Source organism: Agelaius phoeniceus, chromosome 35 (assembly GCF_051311805.1).
Source record: "Agelaius phoeniceus isolate bAgePho1 chromosome 35, bAgePho1.hap1, whole genome shotgun sequence".
In the NCBI taxonomy this organism is placed as follows: Eukaryota; Metazoa; Chordata; class Aves; order Passeriformes; family Icteridae; genus Agelaius; species Agelaius phoeniceus.
The window spans coordinates 557,983-573,228 of record NC_135299.1 but is presented as its reverse complement, the minus strand read 5'-3'; the positions used below and the strand labels follow the sequence as shown (position 1 = coordinate 573,228).

Genomic DNA, 15,246 nt, shown 5'->3' with positions numbered 1-15,246 from the left:
GGGCACAAAGGGGACCCAAAAGGGGCACAAAGGGGACCCAAAAGGGGCACAAACGGGAGTGAATTTGGGTTCCATGGGCTCAAATTGTTTCTATGTAGGGCCGTGACCCTGATACAGGGCCGTGACCCCATATAGGGCCCTGATTGGGGTAAAATGGGCCTAGATTGGCGTCCCCTGACTGGGGACAAATGACACCAGATTGGGGACAAAAGAGACCCAAAAGGGGCACAAACGGGAGTGAATTTGGGTTCCGTGGGCCCAAATTGGTCCCGTACAGGGCCCGGTCCCCGATTTCGGGCCCTGAGCTGGGGCTGGCGGAGCCCCCGATGGGGCCGATGGTGGCGCGGGCCAGCGCCACCCGTGTCCCCACTGCCGCTGTCCCCGCGGTGTCACGGGGCGGTGGCGGCTCTGTCACGTGCTCCCCACGGCCCCGGCGCTGCCGGGCCCAGCCCAGGAAGGGGAAGTTGGGGTTTGGGGCCTTCTGGGGACTCTGGGGGTGCCACCGAGGTGCCACCATGTCCCTGCCCTCGGTGTACGGGGACAAACTGGCCGAGAAGCTGACGCTGCTCAACGAGCGGGGCCGGGGGGTCCTCGTGAGGGTCTACAACCTCAAAAAGGTCTGGGGTGGGGGGTCCTGGGGGTCACCCGAGGGTCCCCAAACCCCCCTGGCCATGGGGAGCAGCTGAGGGGATCGGGGGGAGCGAGGGATGGGGGGATTTGGGGGATTTGGGGAGGGGGCACAGCCCAGGAGGGGATTTAGGGGGGATTTGGGGGGGTCCTGGGCAGGGAGGGGCTTGGACAGGGGGGGTTTGGGGGGTCCCAGCCCTGGAGGCGGAGTTTGGGGGGGTTTGAGGAGGGGGTGTCTCAGTGTTGGGGGGGGTTTGGAGGGATCCCGACCCTAAGGGGGAATTTGGGGGGTTCCAGGGAAGGTTGGGGTAGGGTGGAGGTTTGGGGGGATATTATGGGGAGGGGTGTCTCAGTTTTGGGGTTATTTTTTGGGGTGTCCCAGCTCCAGGAGGGGTTTTTGGGGTCGTTTCGGGGGGTTCTGACCCGGGGGTCCCCCAGACGTGCTCGGACCCGCGCACGCGGCCGCCCTTCCTCGGGGACAAGGCCATGGAGGCCTCGGCCAAGTTCATCCTGAAGAAATTCCCGCACCTGGACGTGCGCAGCAGCACCGTGAGCCATTGTCCCCCTGTCCCTGTGTCCCCGTGTCCCTGTGTCCCCTGCCTTGTGTCCCTGCTGTCCCCGTGTCCCCTCCCTTGTGTCCCTGCTGTCCCCCCCGTGTCCCCCCCGTGCCACCCACGCTGCTGTCCCCCCCGTGTCCCCACAGCAGCACCTGGGCCCGGTGCACAAGGACAGAGGGGACATCGTGCGGGCGCTGGCTCCGTTCTACCAAACCTTCCTGGACGTGCTGGAGTTCCGGGTGAGCCGGGAGGGGACAGGGGGGACAGAGGGGACATGGGGGACAGTCAGGGTCCCTCAGAGCCAGGGACATGGGGGACATGGGGGACAGCCAGGGTCCCTCAGGGCCGGGGGACACGGCGGTGAGACGTGGCGCTGTCCCCTTGTCCCCAGGACCACGTGTACGAGCTGCTCAACACCATCGACGCCAGCCAGTGCTTCTTCGACATCGTGAGTGCCACCCCCGAGTGCCACCCCCCCCACGCTGTCCCCGCTGTCACCGCGCCCTGACGCTGTCCCCTCCCCTCCAGCACATCAACTACGACTTCACCAAGGGCTACCTGGACCTGGTTGTCACCTACGTGTCGCTGGTGCTGCTGCTGGCGCGCGCCGAGGAGCGGCGCCTGCTGCTGGGGCTCTACCAGTGCGCGCACGAGATGAGCCACGGCGCCAGGTGCCACCTGCTGTCCCCAGGGCCACCCTGCTGTCCCCGGGGCTGGGTCCCCACCGGGGCTGTCCCCAGGGCCACCCTGACTGACCCCGTGCTGTCCCCAGGGCCGTGTCCCCACCCTTGCTGTCCTCAGGGCTGTGTCCCAAGCCCAGCGTTGTCCCCAGTGTGTCCCCAAGGCTGTGGCCTCATTGGGGTCATCCTGGGGTCATCCCCACTGTGTCCCCAATGCCAGAACCAGCCCTGAGGCTGTCCCCAATGTGTCCCCAACGTGTCCCCGCAGCGAGCCCAGCTTCCCCCGCCTGGCGCAGATGGTGCTGGAGTACGAGCACCCCCTGAAGAAGCTGCCCGAGGAGTTTGGGCCCCACACCAAGGTGGGTCGGGGGTCCCCAGCAGGGCCACCCCCCTGTGGGGGCCGCCCCGTGTGTCCGGGCGGTGTCCCCAGCGTGGCGCTGCTGTCCCCAGGCCGTGAGCTGCGCGCTGCTGTCCCTGCGGGCCCCGTTCGCGCGGCGCTGCCGGGACGCGGAGCTGTGGCGGCAGGAGCAGCTGCTGTCCCTGCTGGGACCCGCGGGGGACATGCTGAGCCCGGTCACCTGTGACAGCGTGAGTGACACCTGTGGGGACATGGGGACAGGGGGACAGGCTGAGCCCGGTCACCTGTGACAGCGTGAGTGACACCTGTGGGGACATGGGGACATGGGGACAGGCTGAGCCCGGTCACCTGTGACAGCGTGAGTGACATGGGGACAGGGGGACAGGCTGAGCCCAGTCACCTGCGACAGCGTGAGTGACACAGGCACAGGGGTATGGTGACACAGGGACAGGGGTACAGTGACACAGGCACAGGGGTGTGGTGACACAGGCACAGGGGTACGGTGACACAGGCACAGGGGTGTGGTGACATGGGGACAGGGGTACGGTGACACGGGGACACGGGCACTGGGGGTTCAGGGGACAGTGACGTGGTGGCACTGCTGTCCCCAGATGGCCTGTGAGTACCTGTCCCTGGAGGTGATGGAGCGCTGGATCATCCGTGAGTGTTGGCACTGCCTGAGTGTCCCCAAACCCTCCTGGGCCGTGTCCCCAAACCCTCCTGGGCTGTGTCCCCAACCCCTGGTGACCATTTTGGGGTCCCTGGTGTCCCTGACCCCGTTTTGGGGTCCCTGACCCCGTGTCCCCCCCAGTGGGGTTCCTGGTGTGCCCAGGTACCCTGGCTGTCCCCGTTTTGGGGTCCCTGTCCCCGTTTTGGGGTCCCTGACCCCGTGTCCCCCCCAGTGGGGTTCCTGGTGTGCCCGGGTGCCCTGGCTGCCCTGGCTGTCCCCATTTTGGGGTCTCTGTCCCCGTTTTGGGGTCCCTGGTGTCCCTGTCCCCATTTTGGGGTCCCTGACCCCGTTTTGGGGTCCCTGACCCCGTGTCCCCCCCAGTGGGGTTCCTGGTGTGCCCGGGTGCCCTGGGCACCCCCCCGTGCCAGGAGCTGTGGCGCCAGGCCCTGCGCGGGTCCCTCTTTGTCACCCTGGTGCGCGACGAGGCCATCGCGGTGCACAAGGTCACCGAGGAGCTGCTGGGGGGGCTCAAGGGGTGAGCGGGGACACCGCGGGTGGCACTGCCAGGGAGGGATGGGGACACCAGGGGTGGCACTGCCAGGGGTGGGGACGGGGACACCGCGGGTGGTACTGCCAGGGGTGAGCGGGGACACCGGGGGTGGCACTGCCAGGGAGGGATGGGGACAGGGACACCGTGGGTGGCACTGCCCTGGGGGTGAGTGAGGGTGGGGACATCGGGGGTGGCACTGCCAGGAAGGGATGGGAACAGGGACACCATGGGTGGCACTGCCGGGGGTGGCACTGCCAGGGGTGGGGGGACACCGGGGGGTGACACTGCCAGGGGGGGACAGGGACGGGGATACCGATGGTGGCACTGCCAGGGAGGGATGGGGACAGGGACACCGGGGGTGGCACTGCCCGGGGGGGGACATCACGATGGGGACACCGGGGGTGGCACTGCCTGGGCAGGGGGTGGCACAGGCGGTGCCAGGGTCTGGGGGCTTCACTGGGGACTCTGGGGGTGCCGGGGGGGTTATTCAGGGCACTTTGGGGGTGCTCGGGGGGTTCTCCTGAGTACCTGGGGCTCTGGGGGTGCCCGGGGGTGCCCAGGGGGCTCCGGGGGTGGCGCCAGGTGCGGTGCCAGGTGCGGGTGCCCCTCGCCAGGTACGGGAAGCGCGTGGCCGATGTCCGGGAGTGCCGGGAGCACGCGGCGGCGCACAGGTCCGGGGGGGGTTCAGGTCCGGGGACTGGGGGGGGTTTTGGTTTTTTGGGGGGGGGTCCTGGGGGTTTGGGGCCGTGGGAGGGCCCAGAGCACCCCAAAACCGGGGGGTTCCTGGGGAGGTCTCACCCACCCCGCCCCCTTTGCCCTTTGCTGTCCTCTGGGTGACCCTGGCCGTGACCCCCCCCCGTCCCCATCCTGAGCCCCCCAAATCCCCTCAGCCCTCCCCCATCCCCATGGGATCACCCCTGGTTCCTGCGCCGGGTCCTGCCCCCTCCTCGTGTCCCCCCCGAGTCCCCCCCGGGTCCCCCCTGACTCCCCACGACCCCCGGGGACCCCCAGGGTTTCCCCAAACCCCCCTGTGCTCCCCAGCCCGGCACTGCCCCAGGGCCACCCCTGGTTCCTGCGCCGGGTCCTGCCCTCTCCCCCTGTCCCTTCCTGTCCCCCCGTGTCCCCCCCGGTTCCCCCCGACCCCCGAGACCCCCGGGGCCCCCCCAAACCCCCCCGTGCCCCCCCAGCCCGGCGCTGCACCGGGGCCGGCGCTCGTTCCTGCGCGGGGCCGTGCGGGAGCTGGCGGCGCTGCTGGAGGATCAGCCCGGGCTGCTGGGACCCAAGGTGGGGCTGGGGGCTTTGGGGGGGCTTTGGGGGGCTTTGAGGAAATTTTAGGGGGATTTGAGGAAATTTTGGGGGGATTTGGGGAGATTTTTCGGGTTTAGGGAGGATTTTGGAGGGCTTTTGTGAGATTTTGGGAGAGGGTTTGGGAGAATTTGGGTGTGATTTTGAGGGGCATTTGAGAGAATTTAGGGGGCGTTTCAGAGGTTTTGGGACATTCCGTGAGATTTTGGAGGGTTTTGAGAGATTTGGGGAAGATTCGGGAGGAATTTCGGGAGATTTGGGGGGGATTCTGGGAGGTTTTGGGAGGCATTTTTGGGGGGTCCCGACCCCCTGTTCCTCCCCCGCCTCCCAGGCCCTGCTGGTGTTCGTGGCGCTGTCGCTGTGTCGCGACGAGGTGAGCTGGCTGTCGCGACATGCCGAGCACGTGACCAAGAGCAAGAACCCCGAGGACTTCAGCGACAGGTGGGGACAGGAGGGGACAGGGAGGGGACAGGGAGGGGACAGGGAGGGGACAGGGAGGGGACAGGGGGGACACTGGTGGGAACCCTCCGGGTTTAGGGGGGGGGGGGTTTCAGCGGTTTTTGGGGGTGCTTGGGGAGCACTGGGTGGGTTTTTGGGGGGGGGTCCTTGTGGAGGCCGTTCAGAGGTTTTGGGTGGGTTCAGGAGTTTCGGGTGTTTTTCAGAAGTTTTGGGGTGGTTTGGGGGTGTTCAGGAGATTCGGGCGGGTTCGGGGAGCACTGGGGGGGTTCGGGAGTTCCGGGGTGACTCGGGGGGTCCCCGCCGCACCCCGGGCGGGTTTCGGGGGTTTCGGGGGGGGTCTCTGACCGCCCCCCCCGGCTCAGCCGCATCGCGGAGCTGCTGTTCCTGCTGGAGCAGCTGCGGGCTCTGGTGCGGCGGCACCTGCGGCTCCTGCGCCGCTACCACCGGCAGTACCTGGCCCGCTTCGACGCCCTCGTGCTCAGCGACGTCATCCAGGTAGCCCCGGGGGGGGTGGCCCCGTCCCCTGAGCCCCCTGCGGGCCCTCGCTGCCCCCTGAGCCCGCCCTGGCCCCGCAGAACCTCTCGGTGTGCCCCGAGGAGGAGTCCGTGATCCTCTCGTCCTTCGTCAGCTCCCTCGCGGCTCTCTCGGCCAAGGAAGGTGCGGGTTGGTCCCCTCGCGGCCCGGATTGTCCCCTCCCGGCCCGGATTGTCCCCTCCCGGCCTGAAATGTCCCCTCCCAGCTCGGGATGTCCCCTCTCATCCTGGAATGTTCCCTCCCTGCCCGGAGTGTCCCCTCCGATCTCGGATTGTCCCCTCCCACTCCAGGATGTCCCCTCCCATCTTGGAATGTCCCCTCCCAGCCTGGAATGTCCCCTCCCAGCCTGGAATGTCCCCTCCCAACCCGGAGTGTCCCCTCCCAGCCCGGAATGTCCCCTCCCAGCCTGGAGTGTCCCCTCACCGTGTCGCGGGTGCCACCCCAGCTCTGTGTCCCCCTTGTCCCGGGAGCTCTGGGACAATCCCGGGTGCCCCGAAGGGTGGTGGCTCCAGGGGGTCCCCTGTGGTGGCACTGCCACCCCCAGCCCTGTCCCCGTGTCCCTCTGTCCCCACAGTCGATGACCAGGAGCAGTTCGACTTCACTGCGCTGCGCCTGGACTGGTTCCGGCTCCAGGTGCTGGCGCTGTCCCTGTCCCCATGTCCCTGTCCCCATGTCCCTGTCCCCATCCCTGTGCCGATACCATTCCTCCTCATCCCTGCTGTTCCCATCCTTGTCCCTCTGCCCCCAGTCCCTGTCCCCATTACTGTCCCCATGTCCCCTGACCCTGTCCCTGCTCTCCCCATGTCTCCATGTCCCCTGACCCTGACCCTGTCCCTGCTGTCCCTTTCCCTGTCCCCATCTTTGTCTCCCTGACCTTGTCCCCATGGCTGTCCCCATGTCCCCTGTCCTCCTGGCTGTCCCCCCGGCTGTCCCCTGTCCCTGCTGTCCCCACGGCTGTCCCCTGGCTGTCCCCTGTCCCTGCTGTCCCCACGGCTGTCCCCTGGCTGTCCCCAGGCCTACACCAGTGTGGCCAAGGCGGCGCTGCCATTGAGCTCCAATGGGGACGTTGGCCGTGCCATGAGCCTGGTGGTGTTCCACACGCGCCTGCTGGACCGGCCCGAGGAGCTGCTGGACGAGACCTCCGACCTGTCCCACCTCTGGTGAGCCCCTTTGCCCACCCCATACCCCTTTGCCCACCCCTTTCCACCCTCATCCCCATCCCTGCCCCTCTCTTCCTGACCCCACTGTCCCCATCCCTGTCCCACAGTTTCCACGCCCGGCCCCTGGAGCGGATGCTCATGATGTCCCCTGTCCCCATCCCTGTCCCCTCCTGTCCCACAGTTTCCACGCCCGGCCCCTGGAGCGGATGTTCACTGTGTCCCCTGTCCCTGTCCCTGTCCCCATCCCTGTCCCCTCCTGTCCCACAGTTTCCACGCCCGGCCCCTGGAGCGGATGCTCACTGTGTCCCCTGTCCCTGTCCCTGTCCCCATCCCTGTCCCACAGTTTCCACGCCCGGCCCCTGGAGCGGATGTTCACTGTGTCCCCTGTCCCCATCCCTGTCCCCATCCCTGTCCCACAGTTTCCACGCCCGGCCCCTGGAGCGGATGTTCGCGATGTCCCCTGACCCTGTCCCTGTCCCCATCCCTGTCCCCATCCCTGTCCCACAGTTTCCACGCCCGGCCCCTGGAGCGGATGCTCACTGTGTCCCCTGACCCTGTCCCTGTCCCCATCCCTGTCCCCTCCTGTCCCACAGTTTCCACGCCCGGCCCCTGGAGCGGATGTTCGCGCTGACGCTGGACGAGCCGTCCATGCTGCGCTTCGCCATCGCCTTCCCCCTGCTCTGCGCCCACTTCTCGCGCTGCCAGCACCCCATGTGCCCCGAGGAGGTGGGTGACACCCGGGGGGGGGTTGGGGGTCCCCGTGCTCAGCTCTGAGGGGTCCCGTGTCCCCCCCAGTACCCCCAGCTGGAGGCGGCGGCGCTGGGGCTGTGCCACAAGTTCCTGGAGGAGCTGGCGCGGGTGGGCAGCGGCTGCGTCCTGGACGCCTGCGCCGAGCAGCACAACCTCAGCCAGCAGGTCTGGGGGGGCTGGGGAGGTCTGGGGGGTCTGGGACCTTTGGGGGGCGTGGGGGAGTCCAGGGGGTGTGGGACTTTTGGAGGGATTGGTGACCCTTGGGGCCTTCAGGACCTGTAGGGTCTTGGTGGCCTTTGGGGTCTCCAGAACCTCTGGGATCTCTGTGGCCATCGGGGTCCCCATGGCCTCTCTGTCCCCTTGTCCCCCTGTCCCCACCAAACCCTTGGGATGAGGAATTCCTCCGTGGGGGCCAAAGCTGGTGGGGCATCCCCCAACCCAGCCCTAGGGGATGGTGGCCTGTGGTCATGGTGGCCCTGTTTGGGGTGTCCCCATGTCCCCATGACCCTGTCCCCGTGTCCCCATGTCCCTGTCCCCGCCCCACAGCTCCTCCCCAAGCACTGTGCAGCCACCATCAGCAGAGCCCGCGTCAAGAAAACCCCGAAGCAGCCGCCCCGCAAGGGGGAGCCCCAAAGGGACAAACCGGGGACAGAGAGCCAGCGGCGGGACCGGACCCTGACCACCAAGTGAGCGCCACCCGGGGGAGGCATTGTCCCCACAGGGTCACGGTTCTGGGGACTTCGGTGGTCTCCAGAGCCTCTGGGGGCTCAGTGGCTTTTGAGGGCTTCAGGACCTTTGGGTCTTGGTGGCCTTTGGGGTTTTGGTGGCCTTTGGGGACTTCAGGAGTTCACCTGAAGCCTCCAGAGCTTGGGTGTGGCGTGGGGACACGGTGTGACTGTCCCCATGGATTGTCCCCTAGCATGGACAAGCTGCACCTGACCCTGGCCGAGCTGTCCCTGAGCCTCAACCACGTCCCCAGCTTCACCGTCTTTGGGCACACGGTGACACCGGCCGAGTACCTGAGCAGCCACCTGGAGACGCGCCTGACCAAGTGGGGACACGCTGGGGACATGCTAGGGACACGTGGGGCCGAGGGGACATTGTGGGGCCGAGGGGACATGGGGGGCCGAGGGGACAATGTGGGGCCGAAGGGACAATGTGGGGCTGAGGGGATGTGCTGGGGACACGCTGGGGACACACGGGGCTGATGGGACACACACGGGGCCAAGGGGACACGCAAGGGACATGCCAGGGACACGTGGGGATGCACCGGGGACACGCTGGGGACACACCGGGGACACACAGCACCGAGGGGACACCCTGCACGTCCCTCACCGCCCCCATGTCCCCGCAGGGCCATCGTGGCCATGGCCGGGTACAGCCAGGCCACGCAGGAGCTGGCGCGGCCCTCGGAGGTGCTGGCGGGGCTGGGGGCCTACATGGGGCTGGTGCAGCGCCTGGGACACCTGGTGGCCCTGGACACGGCGCGGCTGCTGCGGGCGGTGCTGCTGCAGCAGAGCCACCCCCGCGACGGCAGCGGGCAGCCCACGCTGACCGCCATCTACACCGACTGGTCAGTGCCACCACGGGCTGGGGACATGGGGACGGGGTGGCAGGGTCACCCACAGGGGCAGGGACAGGTCACCGCCATCTACACCGACTGGTCAGTGCCACCAATGGGGCTGGGGACATGGGGACGGGGTGGCAGGGTCACCCACAGGGGCAGGGACAGGTCACTGTGACCGCCATCTACACCGACTGGTCAGTGCCACCATGGGCTGGGGACATGGGGACGGGGTGGCAGGGTCACCCACAGGGGCAGGGACAGGTCACTGTGACCGCCATCTACACCGACTGGTCAGTGCCACCAGCGGGGCTGGGGACATGGGGATGGGGTCACCACAGGGCAGGGAGACACGGGGATGGGGTGGCAGGGTCACAGTGTGGGGTGGGGACATGGGGACGGGGTGGTGGCAGCAGAGACGTGGGGATGGGGTAGTGGCCTCAGGGACACGGGTGGAATTGCCATGGGTGACCTTGCCATGAGTGCCCGTGCCATGGGTGACAGTGCTGAGGGTGACAGGTGACAGTGCCATAGGTGACAGCGGTGTCCCCACAGGTACCTGGAGGCGCTGCTGCGCCAGGCCAGCACCGGGGCCGTGCTCCTGTCCCCGGCCCTCCAGGCCTTCACCACGGTGCCCCGCGAGGAGCAGCCCCCGTTCAGCGCCGCCGAGTTCTCCGACGTCTCAGGTGGGCTGGGGGGGCTCGGGGTGGGGGCTGCCACCCCCCTGTCCCCCCAGCGTCCCCACCTGTCCCCTCCTGTCCCCTCCTGTCCCCACCCACAGAGATGAGGGCGCTGGCCGAGCTCATCGGGCCCTACGGGATGAGGTTCCTGAGCGAGAACCTGATGTGGCACGTGGGGTCCCAGGTGACAGAGCTGAAGGTACGGGGACAGGGACAGGGGACAGGAACAGGGACAGGGGACAGGGGCTGGGGACAGGGGACAGGGGACAGGGACAGGGGACAGGGATGGGGACAGGGGACAGAGACAGGGGCTGGGGACAGAGACAGGGGCTGGGGACGGGGACAGGGGCTGGGGACAGGGACAGGGGCTGGGGACAGGCTGCTGCTGCTGCTGGCACCGTGACAGGGCAGGCAGGGCCATCCTGGTGCCACCTCAACCCTGTCCCTGCCTGCCCCTTGGGACGGTGGGAGACGCCAGGTCCTGCCATGTCCCCCAGTGTCCCCAGCATCCCCCAGTGTCCCCAGTGTCCCCAATGTCCCCGCAGAAGCTGGTGGTGGAGAACATGGACACGCTGGTGCAGCTGCGCTGCTGCAGGGCCGAGCAGAGGCCGGCGCTGCTGCCCCGCCTGAGCTGTGAGTGGCACTCGGGGTGGCACGGGGGTGGCACAGGGCAGTGTCACACGCGTCACCCCGCTGTCCCCCGCGTGTCCCCGCAGCGGCCGAGAACGTCCTGAAGCGCATGACCATCATCGGGGAGATCCTGAGCTTCCGCGCCATGGCCCAGCAGGGCCTGCGGGAGGTGGGACCCCCCCGGACCCCCTGGGACACCCTGGGACACCCCCAGATGCTGGGATCCCCCCCCAGGACACCCCCAGACCCTGGGATCCCTCCAGGACACCCATCTGGGGACACAGGACACCCCTGACCCCCATTTGGGGACCCAGAACCCCCCATCTTGGTTCCCCCATTTGAGGACACAGGATCCCCCCCGATTTGGGGACACAGTCCCCCTATTTTGGGCCCAGGACCCCCTGATTTGGGGACACAAGACACCCCCATTTGGGGACATGTGACCCCCCCATTTGGGGGCCCAATCCCCCCATTTTGGGGCCCAGCACCCCCCTGACCCCCCGCCCGCCCCCCCAGGTGTTCTCCCAGCACTGCCCCTTCCTGATGGGCCCCATCGAGTGCCTGGCGGACGTGGTGACCCCCGACACCGACATCCAGGTGGGGACAGGGACACGGGGGGTGACACCGTGTGGCACCGCGTGACACTGCGTGACACTGCGTGACACCACGTGACACCGCGTGTCCCCTGTCCCCAGGTCACCCTGAGCATCTTCGAGCTGGCCTCGGCCGCGGGGGTCCCGTGCGAGGTGGACCCGGCGCTGGTGACGGCCCTGGCCGGACACAGGACAGGTGCGGGGGGCTCTGGGGACACCGCGGGTGGCGCTGTCACCTCCTGGGTGGCACTGTCACCTCCCGGGTGGCGCTGTCACCGCGCTGTCCCGCTCTGCAGAGGGCTGTTCCCCCGAGGAGGATTACAAGGTGTCCTGCCTGCTCCTGGTGTTCGTGGCCGTGTCCCTGCCCCTGCTGGCCGCTGACCCCGCGTCCCTCTACAACCCCGAGCTGGACGGTGAGGGGGACGTGTCCCCTGTGTCCCCTGTCCCTGTGTCCCCATGTCCCCTGTGTCCCTCTGTGTGTCCCTGTGTCCCCGTGTCCCCATGCTGGCGGTTCTCACTGCCCCATTGTCACAGCAGAGGGTTTGGGGGCACAGGGGGACACCGGGACTGTCACCAAGGGAGGTGGCACTGTGGAGACTCTGGGTTGTCCCCAACATTCCTGTGTCCCCAACCCCTTCCTGTGTCCCCAGCCTTCCCGAATCCCCAATTTTCCCCCAATTTTCCCCCAATTTTCCCGTGTCCCCGCCTTTACTGACTCCCACCCCGTGTCCCTCGGTGTCCCCGGTGTCCCCAGGCCACAACAACAACGTGCACTGCCTGGCCAAGGCCATCGTGCAGCTCTCGGCCGCGCTCTTCACCGTGCACAGCAAGAACATCGAGACGCACCTCAAGGAGTTCCTGCTGGTGAGCCTGGCACAGCCCTGTCCCCTCTGGGCTGGCACTGGCACTGTCCCTTCCTGGGGCTGGCAGTGTCCCTGTCCCCTCCTGGGGCTGGCACTGTCCCCTCTAGGGTGGCACTGTCTCCTCCTGGGGATGGCACTGTCCCTATCCCCTCCTGGGGCTGGCCCTGTCCTCGCAGGGTCCCTGACCCTGTCCTCGCTGTCCCTGCTGTCCTCACTGTCCCTGTGGCTGTCCCCGCTGTCCCCATAGCTGTCCCCGCTGTCCCGCTGTCCCCAGTGTCCCCGCTGTTGCTGAGTGTCCCTGTCGCTGTCCCCTCTGTCCCCAGCTGGCCTCCAGCAGCCTCCTGCAGCTGGCCCAGGAGCCGGACAAGGCGCGGCTGCGGAACCAGGACTCGATCGTGCTGCTGCTGCACCTGGTGGGGACACCTGGGGGGACACCTGGGGGGACATGGGGACACCTGGGGACACTTGGGGGGGACATGGGGGCACCTGGGACACCTGGGACACCTGGCGCAATTTCAATGCAAACATTTCTAATGTTTCACCCTGGGCTGGGCCGGGGGAGCCACAGGGGGAGGTCGGCATGGGGGGGGGGCGCTGATGGGCACCAATGGGTGCCAATGGGTGCCGATGGGTGCTGATGGGCTCTGATGGGTGCCGATGGCCTCCAGTGGGTGCTGATGGGTGCCGATGGGCACCAATGGGTGCCGATGGGTGCTGATGGGTCATGCTGGGTGCCCCCCCACCAAAGATCGTGGCCGAGTCGTCCTTCCTGACGCTGGACATGCTGGAGAGCTGCTTCCCCTACGTGCTGCTGCGCAACGCCTTCCGCCAGGTGTGCCGGGAGCCCCCCGGCCGGGCCCCCCCGCACTGACCGGGACCCCCGGGACCCCCGGGACCCCCGGGACCCCCGGCCGGGCCCCCCCGCACTGACCGGGACCCCCCCAGACCCCACCCGAGCGGTGCCGGGACCCCCCTGTTCCACCCCCGCGACCCCCGCCCGACCCCCGTTCCCCTCCCCAAATTCCTCAATCCACCTCACCCCCAGGACCCCCGACCCCAAATCCCCCTCCTGGTGCCCCCAGGACCCCCAAATCCCCCTCCCTGTGCCCCCAGGACCCCCAAATCCTAAACTCTGTCCCCCCCCTCCAGGACCCCCAAATCCCCTCCCCAAATTCTCCAACCCGCCTCACCCAGGACCCCCGTGTCCCCCCGACCCCCAAATCCCCCTCCCTGTCCCTCCCCAAATGTCCCACCCCGCCCCTCCGCGACCCCCAAACTCCCCTCACCGCTGGCTGCCCCCACTGTGTCCCCAACTGTCCCCAACTGTCCCCAAATGTCCCCAAATGTCCCCCGGTGTCCCCTCGCTGCCGCTGCTGTCACTAAAATCCTCTTTTCACCCCAAATTCACCTCTCGGCCATTATTGGGGTCCGCAGGGGCCGCCCACCCTGGGACCCCTCCCCGGGGGCGTTCCGGGACCCTCCGGGGGCTCTGGGGGTGTCCGGGGGGTTCCAGAGGGTCCGGGGGTGTCCGGGGGTGTCCGGGGGGTTCCAGAGGGTCCGGGGGTGTCCGGGGGAGTCCGGGGGGGTCAGGAGGCGTCGCCCCCCCCCGATTCCCATCGGGATTTTCCCCCCGTTTCGCTCCCGCTGCCTCCCGGCGGGGCCGTGCCTCAGTTTCCCTCCCGCCCGTTTCCAGTCCCGTTCCCGCTCTCCCCGAGCCCCACCCCGGTATTTTTTCGGTTTCCCTCCCGTGCGCAGCTCGGGGCAGCGTTCATGGGGCGGCCGCGGCCGTTGCCATTCCGCGCACGGCGGCTGCTCCGGGATGAGTCACCGGCAGCGGCGACAGCGCCCGCCGAGCCCCCCCCGCCCGCCCCGAGGACCCCCCCGTGTTACCGAGACCCCCCCCCCCCCCAAAAAAAAACCCGGCTGAAAAAGCGCCCGGCAAAAACCGCGTTAAAACAAAAAAAAAAAAAAAAAAAACAAACAAAACCCCCCCCCAAAAAACAAAAGGAAAAAAAAAACCAAAAATGAAAATCCAACCCCCCCTGAGCAGGGAGGGGGGAAACGACCCCAACCCCGCCAAAAAAACCCCTAAAAACAAAAGGAAAAAAAAAACCCCAAAAATTCCAAATCAAACACCCCTGAGCGAGGAGGGGGGGAACGACCCCGGAGCGACCCCCACACCTCCAAAAAACCCCCAAAAACAAAAGGGAAAAAAAACCCCAAAAATTCCAAATCAAACACTCCTGAGCAGGGAGGGGGGGAACGACCCCAACCCCGCCAAAAAAACCCAAAAAACAAAAGGAAAAAAAACCCCAAAAATTCCAAATCAACCCCCTCTGAGTAGGGAGGAGGGGAACGACCCCGTACCCAAAAAAAACCCTAAAAACAAAAGGAAAAAAAAACCAAAAATGAAAATCAAACCCCCCCTGAGCAGCGACCCGCCCCGCCAAAAAGCCCCTAAAAACAAAAGGAAAAAAAACCCCAAAAATTCCAAATCAGCCCCCCCTGAGCAGGGAGGTGCGGAACGACCCCGTACCCAAAAAAACCCCAAAAACAAAAGGAAAAAAAACCCCAAAATTCCAAATGAGCCCCCCCCGAGCAGCGGGAGGCGCGGAACGACCCCGGAGCGACCCCCCCGCCAAAAAACCCCAAAAACAAAATGAAAAAAAACCCCAAAATTCTAAATCAAACCCCTCTGAGCAGGGAGGAGGGGAACGACCCCGTACCCAAAAAAAACCCCAAAACAAAAGGAAAAAAAAACCCAAAATTCCAAATGAGCCCCCCCCGAGCAGCGGGAGGCGCGGAACGACCCCGGAGCGACCCCCCCGCCCCCCCCCCCCGCGCTCCCGAGGGGCTCGGCCGCCCCCTCCCCGCTCCCGGCACGGATTTAATTCCATTTAATTCCATTTATTCCCATTTATTTCAGGCTCGTCAATCACGAGCCCGGAGCGTTCCCGAACCTCCCCCCCCCCCCCCTTTTCCCGCTTTTGTCTCGCGCGCGCCCACCCGGCCCCGCCCACGGACCCCCCCCCCCAGGGGCCGCCCCCACCCCAAAACTCTGCCCCTCCCCCCGAAAGTTCCACAAAAGTGCGAATTTGGGGTTTCTATAAACCCCGAAATGCCACAGGGGAGCCCCAAAAACGAGGGGGAGGAACCCAAAAGCGATTTCGGGGCTCTAAGATTGGTTTGAGTGGCCCCAAAATGAGTTGGAGACCCCCCCAAAAATGAGTTTGGGACCCCTGAAATCGGTTTGAGGATCCCCAGAT

At 66.8% G+C, this 15,246-nt stretch overlaps 1 protein-coding gene across 1 annotated transcript; it reads left to right on the top strand.

Moving 5' to 3' along the window:
* Nucleotides 1-479: 479 nt before the first annotated feature.
* On the top strand, nucleotides 480-13,526 carry NCKAP1L (NCK associated protein 1 like). Its single transcript, XM_054649281.2, has 31 exons — nucleotides 480-617; nucleotides 1,066-1,176; nucleotides 1,331-1,423; nucleotides 1,576-1,632; nucleotides 1,713-1,855; nucleotides 2,133-2,223; nucleotides 2,315-2,452; nucleotides 2,834-2,882; nucleotides 3,274-3,427; nucleotides 4,057-4,113; nucleotides 4,630-4,726; nucleotides 5,079-5,188; nucleotides 5,569-5,701; nucleotides 5,782-5,863; nucleotides 6,315-6,373; nucleotides 6,755-6,900; nucleotides 7,494-7,626; nucleotides 7,696-7,815; nucleotides 8,197-8,336; nucleotides 8,570-8,701; nucleotides 9,005-9,223; nucleotides 9,770-9,900; nucleotides 9,996-10,093; nucleotides 10,440-10,527; nucleotides 10,611-10,693; nucleotides 11,041-11,121; nucleotides 11,220-11,313; nucleotides 11,414-11,530; nucleotides 11,872-11,981; nucleotides 12,304-12,393; nucleotides 12,729-13,526. The coding sequence occupies exons 1-31, from the start codon at nucleotides 516-518 to the stop codon at nucleotides 12,849-12,851; spliced, it is 3,381 nt and encodes a 1,126-aa protein (XP_054505256.2). The 5' UTR covers nucleotides 480-515; the 3' UTR covers nucleotides 12,852-13,526.
* The last annotated feature ends 1,720 nt before the right edge of the window (nucleotides 13,527-15,246 follow it).